Source organism: Chenopodium quinoa, unplaced genomic scaffold (genome assembly GCF_001683475.1).
Source record: "Chenopodium quinoa cultivar QQ74 unplaced genomic scaffold, ASM168347v1, whole genome shotgun sequence".
Lineage (NCBI taxonomy): Eukaryota > Viridiplantae > Streptophyta > Magnoliopsida > Caryophyllales > Amaranthaceae > Chenopodium > Chenopodium quinoa.
The window spans coordinates 6729264-6743934 of NW_018744367.1; the positions used below are offsets into that span (position 1 = coordinate 6729264).

A 14671-nucleotide genomic window follows, 5' to 3' on the forward strand; every position below is an offset into this window, starting at 1 on the left:
ATATACTATGACATGAAGAAACAAAAGTTGCGACCTTCTAGGCACTACCATCGTGGAGACATGATAAAACTTGGAATAAATGACGATTTGTGGATTCTTTTTGACAACCTTCGACTAGGGTCATTCGTAAACTTTTCATTCATGACCCACTAAGAACCCACCTTAGAGTTTTTCTTGTCTTTTCAAGTTGAAACACTAGAAGAAAACGACTTTCGGATATCTTTCCAACTCTTCAACAACCCCAACACCATGTCACTGGCACAGTTCAACCAAGCCCTGGACTTTCACTCCGATGCCGACCTTCTCTACCCTCTTTATGAGAACTTTAGGGAGTATAGTGAGTACGCTTGGTGGCGTTCCATTTCAGGTAAAAATGAGTTTCACATTAGGACTTCCATAGCCAGTGAGATTTGGCACCCTGTCCTTAGGATCCTACACCGTTTACTAAGGTATTCTATCATATGTAAACAGGACCTAGGAAAACTGACTAAGGAAGAGGTCCTTTGCCTATGGATAGCCACAAAGGGAGAGCATGCACGGAGGTTGAATTTGGGTTTCCTCTTTATGCAAACCTGCCAAGCCATAGCAAAGGGGAAAAATCCAGGGGAGATACATTGCGGGGCGATGGTCACTAGATTGGCCACCAAGTTAGGTTACACTGACCTTCTACCTCTATGCACGGCCGTAGGTAGTAGTGGGGATATTTACCTTGACTTGGACCAGCTTCGCCACTCTGATTTTATTACTCCCACGGCAAACCCCAATGCTTTTAGGTGGCTAGTTAGTGGAGCCCACCATTGTTTCCTCCCTAAGCCTCACTTCACCTCCCTCACGCGTCAGTCCTCTAATGTGTGGAGAGTTTTGAGAGATAGCGGGCGAGTGCCCGATGTTGATGGGGACGATGAGGTAGTGATAGGTAATGAGGAGGACGTTCAGGAGCAGTAGAAGCAGCAGCCGGTTACCCAGCAAATCGCAGGTACAGGTACATTTTAGCTATCTGATATAGCTAGACAGTTGCAAGCGATTTATGAGTCACAGCAAGGCCACCATCTGCAGCAGCAGGCCCTCTATGACTCAGCTGTGGATAGAGGAGAGATTACTCCCCCCGTGAACTACCCCAATTGGCCGCCTCAGCACGGCCATGTTCCTTCTTGGGGGGGGGGGGACAATCTCCCCACTTACCCCTACTGGCAAGGTCCTTCCGACCCTAGTAGGGAGCTCCGCAACTTCCCAGAGGACGGGCATTACGATTATCATGTGCCCGGCGGGTGTGACTTTAGAGGGGACGTTGCTTACCCCTATGTGCATCCTGATCACCTCGCTCCTCTGTATTCCCAGTCTGAGGACGCTCCCTTTGATCCTTTTCCAAGTTGGCAAGAGAATCTTTACAGAGGTCACTACGGTTGGCCGTCGGGCTTTGACGGTGGTTAGGGGCTTTTCATCCCCCCTGTGGCTTCGCTTATGACGAGCCGCCACGTCGGCCTGGCTCACCTAGTGAGCCCAGCTCTAGTGGCCAGTAGGCTACGTCCCTTGAGTATATCTCTCTCCCCTACTTTTGGATGCTTATTTTGATGAGTAGGAGATATACTCTTGGTAGGGAGTGACTTGGCTTGGATTCTTACTTGCTCGCCTGCTGGTCTTTCATTGTTTTACTTGTACCTTTATGCTGCTGATTCTGCTGAGTTGCATGACTGTTTTCTTTGGCTGATTTTGCCCCTGTTCACTAATATTGTTGATGAGTTTTTGATGTGGTTTTGATGATGATGCTGTTTTGGGGACGCTTTTCTCGGTTTGATGGAGACCCGTTTTTCCTGTCGATGATGATGATTACTGGTATTCGCCGACATGGCGATTGACCAGTGCAGGTATGTATATATGGTTCGATGATTTTTGAAGTAATGTTGATTTTGGAGGAGATCTAGAAATTTTGTCAAGGGTAGATTAGTTTATAGTGAAGCAAACATAAAAGTTTGAAAAAAAAAGGCCAAATGAAAGTTGCATTTTATTTCTTTATTTCATTTTTCATTTTTCAACCCTCATTCAGACTAACCCTTTTGTGTATATAGTTTGTTTTCTCTTCATTTGGATACTCACCCATTTTAGGATGCATGCTTTCACTTCGGATATGCTTACTTGGGCGTCATTTCGGTGAGATGTTTCCTTTTCCTTTTTTTTCTTTCCTCCACTCTATTTTTCGTTGGTGTGCTCTAGGATAGTTGTAGTTTAATGGAAGTTGAATGGTTCGAGGATGTTTGCTATTAACACCTAGTGTGTTTGGGGTCGTTGATGTTGATATCTAACGGCCACTTGTTTCTTGATTGGGATATATTTGATTATGCTTACTTCCTCTTCTATCTCCGCTTTCTTGGATTCCAAAAAAAAAACAAAAAAAGAAAACTTAATGGACTTGCATTCTTGAATGTCTTTATTCCTAAGGATTAAGAGTTTCCGAGTTCTTGGATTGCCATTGGTTGACTCTAAGATATGTCTATGCTAAGGTAGTTGTGCTAGAACTCGTAAGGCCCACCGAACCAAAATTCACTTGTTTGTGGTAAGAAGGTGTTGCCCTCATTGGGGGATTTGAAGCCCTTAAGATAGTTTTTGTAACCAAATGTGAGTTTTATTGTTCAAGCCTCCAACACTTATTGTGTGAGCGTCATAGGATCCTTACCAAGGCATGCTTAGATCGAGAACTTGATGTCTAGCTACCCGAGATCGCGACCGAACTAAATCTAGGGAGGACGAAGGCATTTTCTTCGGTGACTATTTTGCTTTTCTAGGTTTAGCTTTTCTTTTGTTGCTTCCTTGTAATTTCATTTGCATATCCCCCTTGCTAGCCATGTTGAGCCTACACCTCCTTGTTCGTAGCATATTACAAACCCTATGGCCCTTCTATTTCAATTTTTTTTTCACCCATAGAATTGTGAAGTATGCCATGAAAGTTTGTTGTGATTTTGGTTTGATAAGTTGGAAGGTGATGGTTTGATATGACAAGGTTGTTTTCGATATTTTTGGTGTTTATTAAAAGCAAATGTGAATTTCAGAAAAAGCCGTCCATAGTTCAAAGTAAAAAAAAAAAAAAAAAAAAAAAAAAAAGAAAAAAAAAATTTGTAAAATTTTGAAAATTTGCAAACAGATTTTGATGTAGTGTCCTCCCTAGTTTGCGCATTGAGGACAATGCTCAATTCAAGCTTGGGGGAGAGGTTCTACACATTTTATTTATAGTTTTGTGAGATTTTGTTGAATAAGCTTGGGGGAGACGTATTTTTGTTTGGAAATTAGTGATATTCTACGTTGTCTTCGGGAATTGGCGCCATTCTTTGCTTCACAATTAGGATTTACCACCAAATTTTCATATTTTTTTTCCTCACCTTTACCTCCTATCCTACGTTACAACCCCTTTTAAAGTCCTTTTGACTTGGATTAGTTGAGTCACTAGTCAGTGGAGGGAGCTAGATTTCAAGCATATGGAGATAGCACGACTTGGTAAAATATCGGGTCACCCTTCTTTCATTTGTTCTGGCTCCTTCGTGGCATCATGAGATTCTACTTTGAAGGGTGGATTTAAATCTAGATGAGGGAACGCGGTAAGAATGTATGGAATGCGGGTGGAGTGGAGCATGTTAGAGTTCTCTATGCTTAGCATAACTTATCTTTCAATTAACCATTGGCATCCAAAAACGTGCTTACTCTTAGTTCTTAGAAAGATTGTCATCCATCTATGCTTGTCTTTTCAATATGCTCTTCATTTCCATGTTTTGTTTCGTGTTTGTAGTTGATTTTCTTCTTTATTTGCTCCTTTGTTTCGGTTTGTTTTGAGCATGTTGCCAAGAGTTGTGGGTTAAACTCTTTGGAAACCCCCACGAGAGCATACTAGTCCTCATTGGCAACTTTGAGGTTTAAATGGCTTGTTGTTTACGCTAAAAACAACTGTGATTCCTACGAAAGTGAGTTAGTGTAAATTCCTTTCCCTCCTTTTCTATTTTTCTTGTGTTTGAATAATCGTTTCTCATTCTTCTTTGCCCTTAGCTTTGCTCGAGGATGAGCAAAGGTTTAGCATTGGGGAATTTGATGAGTAACATTTATGTCGCTTTTAGGATAGTCTTTTCTAGTAGTTTTAGTAATAATTTGGTCCATTTTAGTATGTTTTTGCTATGATCTACCTAGTTCGAGTATTCTACCTTTGTGGTGCGTAATGTGTATTCATGTAGTTTAGGTAGTCTATACTCCCCTCCCCTTTCGTTGTATTACGCTTTTCCTTCCTGTTCAATGATTGCAGGTGTACGCCGTTAATTCGGAGATGGAAGGAACAAGGACAAAACGGGAAGAAATCCAGACCAGACAAATGGCGCGGGCGCGCCACGAGAGGAGCGGGCGCGCCACCTATACACGCGGGCGCGCAGATGAGCTGGACCAACCATTAAATACCCACTTTGGAGCGGGCGCGCATTTCGAGGAGCGGCCACGCCATCATTTAACGCGCGGGCGCGCCTGTCTGCTGTTGATTCAAATCCCGATTTCAGCCCAAATTAACAAAAGGGAGGCAAAAACGGCTAACTTTGGACAACATACTATCATAGGGATATTTTTAGCATAGAAACCTTAGAGGAGAGCTTTTAAGGAATTTTTATAGGTTTTTGTTTTAGCCACTTTTGTATTGAACAATCTTGATAGTTTTTAGTGTAATTTCATTGTCCATCAACATTTGTTTTACTCTTAGTTTTTGAAGAAGTATTTTTGCAACATTGATGTATGGTCAAGCTTGGAGATTGAATGATGTATGGCTCTTTACTTGGATTTCAATGAAGGTTTTGGTATATTTCTCTATTTTTTCTTGTTTTTATGATTAAAGTTTCTACCTTTGTTAGTTTCGTTGATAAAAACTTTGTCTTTTTTACTATTTCATTGGTTATAATGTTGCTTAGTATTATTGTAGTTGTAGTTATGACTAGTGAGTAGTTTCTTGTTGCTAGGGGTTTGGTGAAGATATGCTTTGAGTTTTATGTATGCTAGGCTAGGTTGATTTGGAATATTTGTGATTAAATCTTCCTTGTGCTTATACTTATTAGCTACTTCATGTTTATGGCCATATGCATGTTGTGGTTGAATGACTTGAACTAAACCGTGACGATAGTGCGAATAGGAATATTCATTAGGTGATTGATTATTGCATGACCTTAGCTTGTATGCCTTACGACGATAGTGTAACTGTATACTAGCTAGGAAAGCTCTTAATCCCGATAGGTGATTAGAGAGTATTCTTGATATTTCCTTGTATGAGTTGCTTGGGTTACATGTAAACCTATTTTCCGATGCCTAACTTCGTCGAATTCATATCATGTTTCATCCTTCCCCCTAGTGCTTGTTTTAATTGTAATTCTATCCCCTTTAGTCATTACTTTACCCACCATACTTCTTGATCGAATTAGATTAACATTAGGAGATAAATAGCGGTGCTTAATCGTTTCCCTGTGTTCGACCCTTAACTTGCCTCTATACTCTCTTAGTTGCATGTTTAGGACTACAAATATCATTTGATAGAGGTGTCATAGTAACGACCTAAAATACCGCCTGTCACAGTTCTTGACTTTTTTTTAGTGGGAGGCAGTTGAAGCAGATTAATGCTACTACGCTTACTTTGATTCCCAAAGTTGAGGGTGCTTCTAATGTTACTCAATTCAAACCAATTGCATGCTGCAATGTGGTGTATAAGATCATCTCGAAGTTGTTGTGTTCCACGTTGAAAGTAGTGTTACCTTTCTTGGTCAATGAGCCTCGGGATGCTTTTGTGGCTTGTATGAGTATTATGGACAATATTCTTGTGTGCCAAGATATGCTCAAGGACTATAACAACAAGAGAAGGTCTCCGAGATGTACGATTAAGGTAGATTTGAAAAAAAAGCTTATGACTCCGTTCACTGGGTGTTTATTCGAGACATGCTTTGTAGTTTAAGATTTCTCGTTAATTTCATTCAGTGGGTTATGGAATGTTTGTCTACCCCTTCTTTTTCCCTTATGATTAATGGGGGTTTGCATGGTTTTTTTAAGGGTAAGAGGGGGTTGAGGCAAGGTGATACAATGTCACCTCTCTTATTTGTGGTGGTGATGGAGTATTTCACTAGGCTGCTCAGGAAAGTTGGGAAGATGTAAAAGTTTATGTTTCAATATAGATGTAAGGGGTTGAGGTTAAATCATCTAATTTTTTCCGATGATGTTATGATCTTTGCTCATGGGGATAAGAGGTCTATTTTGTACTTGGTAAGGGTCGTTAAGTCGTTTAAGCTGGTTCCTAGGTTGGTTGCAAATGCTAATAAAACTGCAATTTTCTTCGGTAATGTCCCTGATTATGAGAAGCAGGCAATTATGGAACTTTCTGGCTTTGTTGAAGGTATGACTCCTTTCAAGTACCTTGGAAATTCTTTAAATGCTCGGTATTTGAAAGTTAGTGATTTTGATGCACTTATTGATAAAATGATAGCTAAAATTACTTGTTGGTCAAGTAGAAACCTGTCTTATGCTGTTAGAGTTATGCTTTTGAATTACACTCTTATTAGCTTTCATTCATATTGGGCTCAATGCATGCTTCTTCCAAAGACTGTTATACATAGAATCAATCAGCTTTCTCGTGCTTTTCTTTGGGGAGAGTCTACTACCCTTTCTAAGAGCCCCCTCTTGCTTGGAGTTAGGTGTGTACCCCTAAGTCTGTGGGAGGCCTGGGTGTTAGAGATTGTGCTCTCTTGAATTCAGCAGCCTTAGGAAAGTATATGTGGCAAGTTGCTACTAAGAAGGACTCCCTTTGCGTTAAGTGGATGCATAGTATTTACTTGAGGGAGGCTGACTGGTGGTCTTATGTCCCGAAAAAAGCTGATGGTTGGGCTTGGAAAAGGATTTGTAAGATCAAGGATGAGTTGAAGGATGTATTTTTGACAGGGAGTCGGGACAATAAACCTTATGGTATCTCAGGTGCTTACTTGGCCCTGCAATGTGGAATGGAGAAGGTGAGATGAACGAAATGGGTTTGGAATCGTTATAATATACCAAAACATTCTTTCATGGCTTGGCTTGCTGTCAAGGGCAGGTTGAGAACTAGAGGTAAGCTTGTTAAATTTGGTGCTTGTGACAGTGAGCTGTGTTTGCTTTGTGGTGAGCACGAGGAGGATAGGAAGCATCTGTTTTTTTATGGTAAGTTCAGTAGAAGCTGTTTGGAGGCAGTCAGTAAGTGGATGGGTGTGAAAGAAAGACATTTTGATATAGATTTGTCTTGAAAGCACTGGAAAAGGCAAGTGAAAGATCCTATCAAGAGGAAGCTTGTTCTGGTATGTCTGACAGCTGCTTTGTATTTTGTGTGGTTTGTTAGGAACAATGCGTTCTGAAATCAAGTTGTGATTCTGCCCAGGAAGCTTTGTTCTCTGATTTGTGAAGCTGTGAGTGAGCGCTGTCAGTAATTTGTCAGCAGTAAATGGAGTAGAAACCACTGCAGGTTGGCTGTACAAGTTGAAACAAAACGCTGCTTTAGAGTGTTGTTGTGCTGCTATAGTGCTGTGAAGTTGTGTTGCTTTGTTGCGTTATTGTTGTACCTGTTGTGCTGTGGGTGTTGCTGGTTTGCTTATTGGCTAGTGTATTGTTGTTCTTTGGTTTAGCTGTTGCTGGTGTTGTTGTGTTCAATAGGTCTAGTCTGCTACCTCTTGCTGGTCTGGTATGCTGGGAGCTGCTGCCTTCTGCTACAGCGTTGCTTGCTGCTGGGATGCTGTGCAGTTGTGTTGTTCTGTTGTTTTGCTGCTGTTTCGGTTGAAGCATGTGCTTGTTGTGTGATGTGTTTCTATTGCAGTGTTGTTCTGCTGCGATTATGTGGTCTTGGTCTGTTGTGCTGCTGTTACGGTGTTGCGATGTTTCTATGCAGCAGCTTGTGGGTTTTCTTGCTGTTATTGATGCTAGTTGCTTTGTTGTTTTGTTGGTTGCGTGGTTGTAAAGCTGGACTGTTTGCTGCGGGTTGCTGTTTGCTGGAGTGTTTCTAATCCTGCTCTCTTGATGTTCCTTTGTTTCTGTGTGTTAAAAGTTTTTACCTTTTGTTTTATTTTGTTGTTTGTTGTTGCATTTTGGGGTGTGTGGTTGCCTTAGGGTTTGTGTAGTTTGGGGGTTACAGCTTAGATTTTTTTTTTTTTTTTTAAGTTGTAACTGTTTTCTCCTTTGGTAATAAAATCGCTTATTTACCAACAAAAAAAAAAAATCAAATCAAAGTCAAACACATACAAGCAAAGCTTTTTGAATAAAAATAAAGTTAAATGCAATCAATAAAGCTGATTGAATAAAATTAAAGTCTATTACATTCAATAAAGTTGATTTTTTTTTATTTTATTAGTAAATTGAAATTTTATTACCAAGACAAAGCAAGAAAACAATACAACTTACAACATGCTAAATTGTATCCCTCAACTACATAAGCCTCAAAAAGGCAGCTAAACACCTAAAGTTCTTAACAAAATGCAGCCACCTTCTAGGAAAGGTTCTACATAATATTAAGAACAACACTACTGGACTCAGGGTGAAAGGAATGGTGTCCTTAGAACAAGTTTATTATTCCGATAGAGGGTTCGGAATTAATTAGGAAAACTAATAATTTAATGAGGTCAAGTGATTGGAATGCCTAGCTGGAGACCGCTATTGATAATTCATATTAATGTATAATTAATATTACAACTTGATCTTGACTAAAACCTTCGGGTCACAACCAATCGTGTAACCGAACCAAGGCGAAAAATTAATCCGGAAGATTAAATAACTTGATAGTGATTTTACGAACTAAGACGTCGGATTCCGAGCTTAGAGCGTCGAAGCCAAGCATCGAACGTCGAGTCAATTCAACGACAAGTCAACGCGCAAAGACCTTGCCTCGCATTAGCCTATCCAAGCGAGGGCTAGGCGTGGAAGGCTAGGAAGAATGCTAGCCATGCGCTAGCCTTGACCGCAAGCCCAGCAGCCACGCTTGTGTGCTGACTGGGCTAGTAGGTCGAGCAGGCTAGCTAGCATTGCCAGCCCACATGCACAAAGCAAGTGTTCCAAGCCAGCACGCCATTGCGTGCTACAAGGTTGCTGGCCCTGCACGCTTGCTTGCGTTGCCAGCCAACGAGGCCAGGCCGCAATAGCGCAAGCGCCCAACAACTAGCTAGGCTTGCAAGGTAGGCCCAGCCGAGGGCCAAGGATGCCAGCGGAGCCTTCCTTAAGGCCCAAGGCTTGGGTGTTCCATGCACGTGGGGTTGGTGGGTTTATGCTAGCTTTCCAAGGATGGGTTTGTGGTCCTTACCTACTCCCTCCCTCATGATTACACTAGTCATTTGACTATTACATAGCTTATTTAACTTAATTTGGAATTAAAATAATTGCTTGGTTTCTCATTTTACCAACTATCCCACAATGAAAGATGATGGAAAATCTTGTGAACAATTCCCTATAAATATCAATCATTGGGTATTGGAAATTTCACTTAAGTTGGTGAACTATATGGGATCTCCAAAAGCGAGAAAACTTTAGTTCATAAACACTATGTCATTTTTGGTCTGGCCCCGTCTAAGCTAAGGGATAGGGGCCGGTTCCGATTCAGTGCGCGAGGGTGTGAGCTGTCGGAGATTTCGCACTTGCGTAGCTTGAAGCTTACAAGTTCGAGCTCATTGAGTGAGCGAAGCACGCGTCTAGGGTGAGTTTGTTTCTCTCTCTTCTCTTTTATGTGGTTGTATTTTTCTTATTTGCATGCTTTTGTTTATGTTGTAATTATTATGCATGCGATCCGATTTTTGGGTTTTGTTTTCACGTGGTGTCGGAAACCGCAAAACCCTCAGCAGTATAAGAGTCTCTTGCATTTAATTTTTACAACCAAAAATTTAACTAAGGTGATTTAAATGGTTTAAAATTTCTGGTTTAGCATCCTAATTAGATTAGGAGCTTGTTTTTAATGAGATTAAAATCGTATTTATGCTATTTTTAGCCTTTGAACCCTGATTTCGACTCAAAAATAGTAAATTTTATTTGGTGGAATCAACAATCTAAATCATTCTTTACTGACAAAGTGCTAAAAATGACATTCCAGAAGCCAAAATCCACCCATAAAGTGGTTTTTCTTTTTTGAAAATTTTTATATCTATAAACCTTGATTAATTATGGCATGCAATTGTTGGATTATGTGTTTGATTATACCATTAATATTTTGCAATTTTAATCCTTATTAAGCATGTTTATGAAGCAATATTGGTGCTGAATTTGGTGAGCTCTTAATTTCACATAAACATGAAATTTCACATTCTTGCAAATAAATTGCTTGTAGTGTGAAAGCTTATGGTGAATTTGATTTTTGAAGCCTCGAAAATGTTAAAGATTTAATCTTTAATGGTTTAACTGGTTGAATCATAACTTGCTAAAATCCATAATGAACTAATTTTTGGTTTTAATCATTTTGGAAGTTAATTAAAATCTTAAATGTTCATACTTGTGCTTGAAATATTATTGTTCTTCATATTGGAAGATTACAATATTAAAATGTGCGTAAGTGTTGGATAAAATATTTCATGGGATGAGTGATTATTTATTCAACTATTTTGTCAAATCTCATTAATAATTCATGTTGGTTAAATTAATTGTGAGAATCACCCTCAATTTCTGTAGCATCAAGTTGAGCCAAAAATAATTTAAAGAATGGTTCTTGAATTAATTTTTGTTTGTGCACTAAAATTGATTTAATTAAATTGAACTTATTTTATTATCAATATTGCTCAATATTAGCTCTAAATTCAATTAAGAAATAATTTTTATGTCACACAAAAAATTCGGAATAAAATCCTAAAGCACAACAAGCGCAAAATAGAAGCCGATGCTTCGAGTAACTAGGCTTGGCTAGCAGTGCTGCTTGCGGCAGTGCACATATATCTGTCGAGCCAAGGCATGTGAAAGAATGTGCGAGTGTGTACGAGGGAGTGTGTGCGCGTGATGCATGTTGTGTGGGGGCGCGACGGCCAGGCATCGCCCAATCGCAAGGCAAGGCTGCTTAGCTGCGCATGCGGCCTGCACATGCATACGCGTCAGCATGCTGCTAGCACCAGCGGCACGCGAGCATATTGGGCATGCTGCGACGGTACTAGTGCTCGCAGGCGCTTGCGCACTGCTGTGGCTATGCGGCCAGCACCTGCGCATAATGGCTAGGTTTGGTGCCTAGCAAGCCTAGCCTGATGGCTTTGATGCTAGGCAATCGGCCATTGAGGGATTATTAATTTTACGGTTTTGCGATTTTGTTTTAATTAAAACGTGACTAGGCCTTAGTTTTTCCCGGCACTTGCGAAATTATTTGGAAAAATTTTGGGTTAACCGGCTTAATTACTTTTAATTGGATTAATTTTAATTAAGTTGGATGTTGAATTTAGTGGAAGTTTCATTAATCTTTTTGAGCTATTATTATTGTGTTAATTCACATAATCGGATAATTATTTTGACTAGTTTTAATTAGGCGCGTTAATTGGATTAACCACCTAAGTTAGTAACTAGTTTTGCACTCGTTTTAAATTGTTGCTTGAATTATTTGTATAATGCATGGGTCATTCAATTTAGAAGTGAATGGATGAATGGAATAGATATTCTAATGCAGATTTTTCAAAATGGCAACTAGTGGGGCCCGATTAAGATAGTAAATACAGACTGCATTTCTTATATTTTTGTAAATCTAAATATGGACTGCGTTCCGTTAAGTATTTTTGTACTTAAAGTTTTAGAATAGTCCTAGCTTTTCTAGTCGTTGCATAATTGGTGGTGATGTCTCGAAGACGGCGTTTCTAAGAAGACTAAACCAAGAAGATGCAATGAAGGCCCTTGATGATTTGAAGATTTAAGTTTCAAGGGGTCATGCTAGTTGCCAAATGCATCTTTATTTATGCCTTATATATTTTGCTTATATATATAATTGCGATATTAGATGTACTTTTAGGATTTCGAATGTTGAATGATTAGTTTAGTTCACTAAAATCAACCAACATAGAAACCCTTAGTCCCAAAGAGTATTGAGTTAAATCTGTCATTCCAATATGACATTTACGGAACTAATGAGAATGGTAATGGGCTATGCCAAAACAAGGCATTACAATTTTCCTAGGGAAGTAAGGTATGTTGGTGGGCTTGCTAAAGCAAGGCATCATATACACGTTAGTTTTGGTTAAACTCAATGATATCAGTAAGGAGTCCTTAGATGTCGTGGCAAAAGAGATAATCGTCAAGGAAGCATTGGATGCGACAATTTATCAAATCAAGAATAGCTTATAGCTATTAGCAATTAGATTGTTTACCTTAAAATATTAAGTGTTAAGACAAGCCAAAGCATGCTTAATCACTATTTGATTTTTGGGGTCTTAGAATCGTTTTATTCTCAACTAAAAATGGACAAATTTTAATGTGTGGATAAAACGCTTAATAAGATTAAAAGTTTGCATGTATGCTTTAAATTTCAAGCTTATTATGTTATCTTGATAAATGGTTATACTTTGCACTTATATTTGTAGAATTCTAAATCAAATTATAATGTTTCCAACGATTGGTAAACAAATCTTTTGAGAATGTTTCTTAAACAAAACAAAAGACATTTCTAAAATACAACTTCTCCTAAAAGACTTTTATAGCTATCTCCAAAAGGACGGTTGGACATCATGTATTCAAAATACTAGGTAGTTTTTATAAAATATTAAGTATTGAGTTGAAAACTCAAATTGTCAAGGTGACAAACAACATATCTTTTTGCTTTATACACTTATGAGTATAACTCATTGATGTAGTAAATTATGTAAAAATTAAAGGAAAAGATGAAACTTTGTTTTACGGGGCATTAGATGCTTAATCATGCCTAACAAAGTATAAAAGTAAATACACTTAAAGATGTGGTTCTTACTGTTATGAGATGATGTATGATAAGAAATATAGGAAACATGGAACAAAGAAAAGGAATTCAAGATTCCAATTCTACCTAAGAGTTCATGTTATCGTAGTTAAACTTAGCAACTTATCTTCACAAGTATTAGATACTACTTGAGAGTTCCACTTTCGAAGTGACCTCAAAACAAATGAAGTTAAGCTAAGCTATCGACTTACGAGCTTGGAATAAAGCTAGTGGTGCTACATCAGCTATAAGGTCATCTGCTTTGTTTAAGGATCTTTTAAAGCTATATTCTGTTTACACACGGAAAGACTCACATTCAAATTAAAAGAACAATAGTTGTTGGTTTTATATGAATGACATGGTTGTTTAGGCCATGAGTCAAGGATGCTTGATTATAAACAAACATTTCTCTAACATAAACTCACAAGGTTCAAGTCATGGACATGATTAGTGATCCGTCTATCTTTAGCAATGTCACATCAATAAGAACATACCCAAAGCTCTATTAGATAGACTCTTGAAATTTGATCAATTCGGTATCGTTCTAAGGCAAGGAAATGTTACTTGTTGAAACATACAAAGAAAAGAGCTATTGAGCTTGATATAGCAAATTGACTCCGAAAGCTAGAGACAATTCTGTTACTTAAACGTTTTCACAAGAATTTGAAAGAAAATGGCTACATTCATCGAATGTGAACAAAATGGATCTTAAGTAGCTCAAAAGTTCAGTGAAGTATAAAATCGACTTGGCAAGATATCAAAACGTCTCCATTAGATCAAGTGATGTTTCCTTGAGCCAAGAGTGATCATATCTAGGTTATGAAATTGGAATTTCATAATTATCTCCCCAAAGAATATAGTATGTCTTGACAGAGACCTCGATGCTATTTGGAAATGACTCGAATGATGATGGATCACATCTCTTCCTATAAGGTTCTTAAAGATTTGCAAAAATGACTAGTGTTACACTAAACAAAATTGTCGAAGCTAAGAAAGGACACCATATTCAGTTATGGATAGAAAACGTTTCTAGCGTCTTTTCTAAGGCTCTTACCCTCGGTTGAAACTCATAGGCTCAGTAGGAGCTAAGTGGCTCAATAAGGGCTAAGGTAGCTTAAGTGGGAGCTAACTGTTTGTTTCTAAACAAACTTTTACCCAAAGAAAATATACATGTCTCTTTGTAAGCATTCAAATGAGACTACGACCATTAAATCCACAACCTAATTAAGAACATAGTATTTGTTGCTCTAAGTGGTGTCTTTTTGGTAAGTAACACATTTCCAAAACGACAAGTGGGAGAAAAATGAACTCGATGACCATCGAGATTAGCAACAAACTAGAACTGAGAATCTCGGAAGACTTTAGAAGCGATTCATGAGAATGATTGATCAAAAACAATTAAAGGACTTTACAAGTGCCTTAAAGGAGAATTCATTACTCACAAAACTTTAGAAGTGTTGGAGTAAGATCAATATAACCAAAAGGGCCTTAAAAGCGCCTTGAAACTTAGTGTTTGGTGCAAATACCCCGTATAGGTATAGAATTCTCCAAACGCTTGGATTGAATCCTATAAATTTCTATTAAAATATAAATAAACCTAAGACTTACAAACATACTATTTACTATAGGATGGTACGGATATAGTGTCTTATAAATTAGCTACGACAAATCCAAATTCCGAATAATGGTTAGAGGCCATAAAATCCGAAATAGACTCCATGTTTGAAAATCATGTTTGAAACTTGATTAATTTGCATGAAGGGTAAAGAC

At 38.5% G+C, this 14671-nt stretch overlaps 1 protein-coding gene across 1 annotated transcript; it reads left to right on the top strand.

Annotated features, from left to right (window-relative positions):
* Positions 1–1845: 1845 nt before the first annotated feature.
* On the top strand, positions 1846–6741 carry LOC110696723. The gene is made up of 2 exons (XM_021874076.1): positions 1846–1865; positions 6171–6741. The coding sequence occupies exons 1-2, from the start codon at positions 1846–1848 to the stop codon at positions 6739–6741; spliced, it is 591 nt and encodes a 196-aa protein (XP_021729768.1).
* The last annotated feature ends 7930 nt before the right edge of the window (positions 6742–14671 follow it).

Coding starts and splice junctions, on each gene's coding strand:
- LOC110696723 (XM_021874076.1), top strand. CDS start 1,846: ATGGCGATTGACCAGTGCAG. Junction 1,866..6,170: donor ATGGCGATTGACCAGTGCAG/GTATGTATATAT, acceptor GTTTCAATATAG/ATGTAAGGGGTTGAGGTTAA.